The following is a 6635-nucleotide window of genomic DNA, read 5'->3' as shown; positions in this document are numbered from 1 at the left end:
GGGCATTCACAGCTGTAGCACTTTAAACCACAGAAGCCAACTTCTCAGTTTCATTTTACCAAAAAGAAATGTATTTGACCAGATGTTTAAGTTGCCCTGTCTCTCACGCTGTAGGCCGAGTCCGTCTTTCTTTCTTTATCTGATTAAAAGTCATTTTTACCAAAGCATGTAGCCCCCAGCACAGCATCACTACTACAGGCAAAATAAAAATGTAATATCCTGCAGTGTGACATTGAGTAAATCACTGTAAACGCAGGTTGTTTGTTAAAATGTTTTTTTTAGCCAAGTGGGTGTTCGTCAGCATCCTTGTGTGAAGTGCAGGGCAGTCATGTCAGATTTCTTGACAACAGCTTTTGTGTAGAATTTGTTAAATTTTGTTTATTTAAAGCTTGTTTATTTATTAGGTTTAGTTTTTGTATTGTAAATTATGTATTGGCAGCTCCTTTCTTAAAATCAGCTGAGGACAGGGTAAATCTGGTGGACCAGAGGTCACTTGCTTTGTCATATGATCATGACTAAAACCACACCTTACAAGTTAATTGCAAAATAAAAGAATGACACAGATTTCACAATAGCTGATTGCACGAGTAACTAAACATGTGCCTTTAAATTGCTGAACTGTTCTGGCTGCCCCAAGCTGTAACTTTTATATATGTTTTTTAGCATGACCAAATTATTGGACAATTCAGGACAGAGATGGGAAGATATGTAGAGAATTTCCTTAAGAGAACAATGCCCTTTGCCATCTTGGAAACAATATGCTCAACAGGATCAGACTAAAATAAAGAATTATTTAAGTTAAAACACAGTAATTTAATTTTATAAATCTCCTTAACTGAGATCCCAACCAGGCAGAGTTTTCAGTCATGTGACTGACTCACCACCCTGATGGGCAAAACATTACTCCAGTGTCATGACCAATAGTTGAGTGTTGTTGTTTTTCTCGCTTGTCTTGAGCCAAGACTGCTTAGATCATCCTTCCATGGAGGAAAAACAAAGATATGAATTTGAGGGACTTGTGTTCCATATTCTGCGTCTGTAGCTTTAAAAAAAATCCCTGAAAGTTTCGACGTCTCTCCCAGAGCTCCAGTTTTGCTGCATCTACGTGCATCTTGTAGAGAATCCCTCACCTTACACTGCTGCTTTGAAAGCTTTCAAAGTACAGACAGCAACATGTATTTTCAATCTTTATGGGTAAATAATAAACATAATCTTATGTTTTGTCGACTTGAACTTACAGTGTAGGGCCGGAAAAGTTCTCGTAGCATTAAATTGTCAGATTGGTGTGATTTGGACTGTAAGGCAGGGTTAGGAGAGGTGTGTTCACATGTTGTTGACATACTCTGTACCATTCCGGCAGGTGTAAATAAATGTTGATTTGTGCACAGCAACTATCTGGCATTTTGGCTAAGTTAAACTTGAAGATGTTCATAGACTTGAGACACATTGGCGTGTCCCAGGAGCTTTAGGGTAATGTGGAAACTATGGATACATGGGTTCTGTGCCGCGGTGTTAGCCAGAACATTCCTGTTGGCCAGTAGAATACATTTAATTTTGGCAATGTTCAAAGCCAGTTTAGTACATTTTTGACCTTGTGACCTGACTGCTGGTTGCTGTTGCAGCTGATTATAGAAATTCCATTATTGTGAAATGGTTTTCAGAGACATGTGCTCTTTGTTCTCCCTGTGGTCACATTTCAACTTTTTCCTGATGCCAAGAACAAAAAGAGAAGCAGTGAGAAAAAGAAGAAATTCACTGTGAAATGTTCCTTATAATTTCCCATTTCAAGTTACAGTTCAAAAAGCAGTTTTCTTGGATAAAGCAATCTTGTATATTAATTGAAAGTCAAATCAATTGCTAAAATGCAGAATATTTTATCATTTTCTTTGCAAGGTACCATCTCTTGCTAGTGCCACAAAAGTTGGGCACCAGCAACTACCAGTACATATCTTTCTGTCCTTTTTATACATTATTAGTCACCAAGTTGGAGTTCTGAACACAGGACTGAAGTCCACAATTTAGCGATTTGGTACATTAATTGAAAGTCAAATTAATTGCTAAAATGCAGAATATTTTTCTAGCCCTTCCGAGGGATAGATTTTTTTAATATCATTTATATTAATAAATAACCAATTTGAATGATTATTTCAGTTTGTTTTTATGTGTAAACTTTGATTGTTGTGGATGTGTGCTGTGGTTTTCAGTCTATATAAACATCTAGTGATAGTTGTAAACACAAGCGCTTGTAAACCTGTAAGCATAGAACAAAAGGAAAAAAAAACAATACTCACGAGACCTATAGTTTTCTGCTCTTTTCTCTGCAGTAACAAAATTAAGCAATAAAGCATCTGCTGCCTATCAACTAACGGCTCTTCACCTACATTTCGTCATTTAGTAATATGTGAGCTGGATGAGCACCAATTTTAATGTAACTAAAAAAAATTTGTCGTAGCGCCTCATAATTCTAGTAACGCCTTTATATACAATAATATTTTGCTGAAAGTAGAGATACATTTATTTTTAATTTTATGACTTTTTTTCCCCAAGTGTGGAGCCGAAACAATGGGAACTGCTAATGTCGCAACAAAACACACACCAGTGTGACATTATTTCCCACACTGCTCATTTCACTCTGGGCGGCTCCAGTGAGGTATTTTTATATTTAAATGAAAACATTATGGAGAGTTGGAGATAAACATTTTGCATCTTTAGCATGAGTTTGGACCTTTAATGCGTAGTCTTGGGTGCTTCAATCTGTTCTCAAAATGTTCTCAAAATGTTCTCATGTGGTAGTCCATTCAATAATTGGTTGCACCTGTTTTCATTGGAGGGTACTATCCTTAGCTAGTTAATCTTTTGGAGCAACAACAGGCTACCAATACATATCGTTCTCTTTTTTCAACACAGTAGATTAATGGTCACCATGGACTGAAGTTCACACTTTTTTAGTTTTGTTTTTCCTCCCCAGTGTCCTGCACTCACCACCATGCTAGCCCTCTACAAGTTAGCCGCTGTGCTAATTACCTAAGGTCTTCCATTGCTACATGAGGCTGTTGTGCTGTTGGGCTGTGCGATGACTTTGTCTTGAACTGCTATCAAAACACTTGGTATAATTAAGGCATACTTGAAACTCATCCCTTGCTGTAATTGTTGTAGATATGTGATTTGATTTGAGATTTTCTGTAATCAAGACCAGTGTTCCAAGTTTAGCTAGCAATGGCAAGAAGTGGAGAAGGAAGTTAGCTCCCGCAGATGGTTATCTTCAGGGTTCTAAGCATGTTTAAGACAGCAGTGTTCACATAGCCATGTTGTGCAAGAAGATACAATAATTGTGACAAAGGTGGTGTGTCTTCTTGTTGTTGTTGTACCATCTATTGTTTAACATAAGAGATGTCAAACCGACTTGAACATAAATGGAGGGAAAATAACAAAGACAATCCTGTTGGTGCATCCACCACTGGTGCTTATTGCACACAATGGCACAAAATAGGCAGGAATTTATGATTTATATGTTATTTAAAGTACTATATTCAGCCCTTAAAGCAGGCCAAAATGATCCAAAACAACACTTTTTTGGACCAGATGTTTGCAAGTTGCATCTAGCTAGCACTACAGAAGAGAAGCGAGCATAATGGGAGCAGTATTTTATAAAATCCAGCATTTCTAACAGGTCAACAAATATTTGCAAACACACAAACTGTATGTGCACTTTGTCACAAAAGTGTGTCTGCTAGCTAAAGGTCCAGGTTCCACATTTGAGGGAGGGAAAAAAAGTTAATAACTTCAGAGATAGAGAACGATGTGAGAAAGACAGGACAGGAGGGGAAGAAGAGGTTATAAACAAACGTAAGGACTGCTCAGCAACTGTGATACATAGTACTCAGTAGTTCAATCTCTGCTCCTACATATTGAAGAATGTCTGTACTTTTGCCAGCTCTGTTGTACTTTGATCGATAGGTGAGGCTTACAGACCCACTCCTTCTTTATTGTGCATATACAATCATGTCATATGAGGATGTGTGGAGACTGTATATTAGGCTGAGTAATTACAGCAGTTAAGTAGTGGGTTTGAACTTCTGCAGTTCCAGAAATTTTCAAAACCTGTCTGTCTTAATATGAGAGTCACGAGATAGAGGGGTGTTACGTGAAGTTAATCTTTCATTCTTACTCAGTGGGAGTGTCTGACCTGTACTATATAGAGCTGTGTGTGATACAGCAAAGGGGAAAGTGTGAAAGGCATCACAGGAAGCTGCTGAATTTCTTCACTGCCTAAAGGTAAGTGATTAAAAGAAGTGAACTTATTTGTAAAGTGTTTTATGGTTTAGTTGTTGCTACTAAAATTGGACTTTAGTGTGTCACATTAAAGTTACAAAGTCTGACCTTTTTAGTTCAGAAAGAAAAAAATCTGCAAAGTCATGTTGATTCTGTCTTCCAGATGTTGAGGATCAGTCTGTGTTTGTCATTCGGTGTGCTTCTGTGGGGATTTGCTTCATGCTCTATGTGTCCTGATGGGAGTACTTGTTCAGACACTGCCACCTGCTGCAAGACTAATATCGGATATGGCTGCTGCCCATATCCAAATGTAAGTCAGAAACTTTCTGCCAGTGCAGTAACTTGATTGTTGGTTGTTAAAAAGCTCTGCTCGTCTTACTTACTTTGCAGGCCATGTGCTGTGCCGACCTGGTCCACTGCTGCCCTTCAGGATATCGCTGTAACCTGGTTACCATGAATTGTGAGAAATTAGACCAGCCGTGGCTGACCATACCCATGGTGAAGAAGGAAGCTGCAGAGAAACCAGCCCCCCCTGAACTGCCTGGAACTCCACTCCAGGAGCTTAAAGAGAGCCACGTCCCAGATCAAATAAAGACTTCAGTGGTCTACTGTGACAGTTACACCTACTGTCCTGATGGCACTACTTGCTGCAGACACCCACAAGGAGGCTGGACCTGTTGTCCCTACTCTCCTGTGAGTCAGCCTAAACACTCTTGTGCAATAAGACACATGATTTTAATAAAATTCCCTTTATCTTCCACTGAGATGAAGCAAGTTTGCAGCTATGATAATTATTCTTTTGAGAGACTAAAAGTGTTTCTTGCAGGGCAAATGTTGTCTGGATGGCTACCACTGCTGTCCAATTGGATTTGACTGTGACCGAACCTACCAGCACTGTGTGAGGGAAAAACTCACATATCCTTTCCTCCGCAAGCCAGCACTACCTTCAGGACCTGCGTCCTTCATCCCAACTTCAGAGGACAAAGAAAACTAGACGAAGGTAGGAAACGCCACATTCTAACCACCTTCACATGTGGAGAACATCCTGGGATAATTTCACTGCATGACTCACTGTTCAGATCAATTTTAAAGGCTACAGACCTTTTTTTTGTTTACTGGTGTTTTATCAAGTCATGTGATACCAATGCCTACCTGAGCACCAACCAGGATTTAAGCTAAATGTCCTGATAGTCGTGGGCTTGGTCAGTGATGTTGACATACTGTCACATGATGAACCCTGTGGTGATGATATCACAGAGAGTTATTACTGACTCATTGGCTTTCTTCAGCTCTGAGTATTTTTTCTTCATAGTTTTGCAGCCTTGAAAGATTTTAATAAATCCGAAGTACACTGGCTTCAAACATGCAAAGAGCATGTAGCAGCTAAATAACCACAAATCTCCCACAGAGAAATTAATATTTTGCATTGATTCCAGTTCAGTGTCAGCAGTAGAGCTTATTTCTGCTGCCCCTTAGTGATCAAATGAGGCAGAGAGTTACAAGCTGGCTTGATTTTAGAGCAGCAAAAATTGCTTTTTGCAGCCCGCCAGGTTTAAGTTTCTCCTTCTCTGAACATCCCACACTGTGATCTGAAGGGGCAACTTAAATAGATGCTGTTTTAGAGTACACAAAAGATTCTGACCAAAATATTTTGTTCTAACTGATTAATTTGTAATCATTTCAGGGACACAGGAAGCAGATTTTCAGCTGCTGTGACTCTTGCGGTATGGTAACACATGCTGAGATGGCTTTAAAGTCCACTGTGATAGATTTTTTTGGTTATTTTTGTTAAAAATTGCCCTAAAATTCTTTTTGCCATGCTGAAGAATAGTACACAGGTGTAAAAAAATTGTGAAAATTAAATCTTATACTTTCAAATGAACATTTAATTTCTTTTTGTTTTAATTTGTCAGAAGGTTCAATAAATCCTCCACTTTCAGAAAATTTTAATTTTCTGGCAATTATTTCATGGATGAAGCTTTACAGGCTTAAGCTAATGTTACTGCATATTTTATAATGGAGAGTCACCAATTATTGCTTTAGTAATGGAAATGTGGTTTTTATCTATTCCATTGTCTTATATTGCCCCTGTGACTGAGTGTCAGTGAGTATAGACCAGCATGTTGAATTTAAGGTAGTAAGGTGAAAGGCTTCTGATTTGTTTTATGGTTTCTTCCTTCCTTTGTGTACTTTTCACACTTGACCAATAAAAATAACATCTTCTTCCAAACTGGGTCATGGAGTCATTCATTTATCTTCTTTTCACATCGCAGTCTGAGTGCCCATGAACACCACAGCCTGCTCTACACCAGTCCAACATAATGAATTACAACTTTATCACAATACTTCATTAAGATAAGACT

General features: G+C 38.5%; 1 protein-coding gene across 1 annotated transcript; it reads left to right on the top strand.

Moving 5' to 3' along the window:
• The first annotated feature begins 4188 nt into the window (after window positions 1-4188).
• Window positions 4189-6154, top strand: LOC102196332 (granulins-like). The gene is made up of 5 exons (XM_005728717.1): window positions 4189-4275; window positions 4436-4582; window positions 4663-4965; window positions 5099-5272; window positions 5957-6154. The coding sequence occupies exons 2-4, from the start codon at window positions 4436-4438 to the stop codon at window positions 5264-5266; spliced, it is 618 nt and encodes a 205-aa protein (XP_005728774.1). The 5' UTR covers window positions 4189-4275; the 3' UTR covers window positions 5267-5272; window positions 5957-6154.
• Window positions 6155-6635: the final 481 nt, after the last annotated feature.

This window comes from Pundamilia nyererei, unplaced genomic scaffold (genome assembly GCF_000239375.1).
Source record: "Pundamilia nyererei isolate P.nyererei 1_Seehausen unplaced genomic scaffold, PunNye1.0 scaffold00030, whole genome shotgun sequence".
In the NCBI taxonomy this organism is placed as follows: domain Eukaryota; kingdom Metazoa; phylum Chordata; class Actinopteri; order Cichliformes; family Cichlidae; genus Pundamilia; species Pundamilia nyererei.
The sequence above is the reverse complement of the archived record's forward strand: the minus strand, read 5'-3'. Positions and strand labels throughout refer to the sequence as shown.

Excerpts from the sequence above, each read along its gene's own strand:
- LOC102196332 (XM_005728717.1), top strand. The coding sequence starts at position 4,436 with ATGTTGAGGATCAGTCTGTGTTTGTCATTCGGTGTGCTTCTGTGGGGA. Across the intron at positions 4,583-4,662 it reads GCTGCTGCCCATATCCAAAT|GCCATGTGCTGTGCCGACCT; the intron begins GTAAGTCAGAAA and ends CTTACTTTGCAG. Across the intron at positions 4,966-5,098 it reads CCTGTTGTCCCTACTCTCCT|GGCAAATGTTGTCTGGATGG; the intron begins GTGAGTCAGCCT and ends TGTTTCTTGCAG.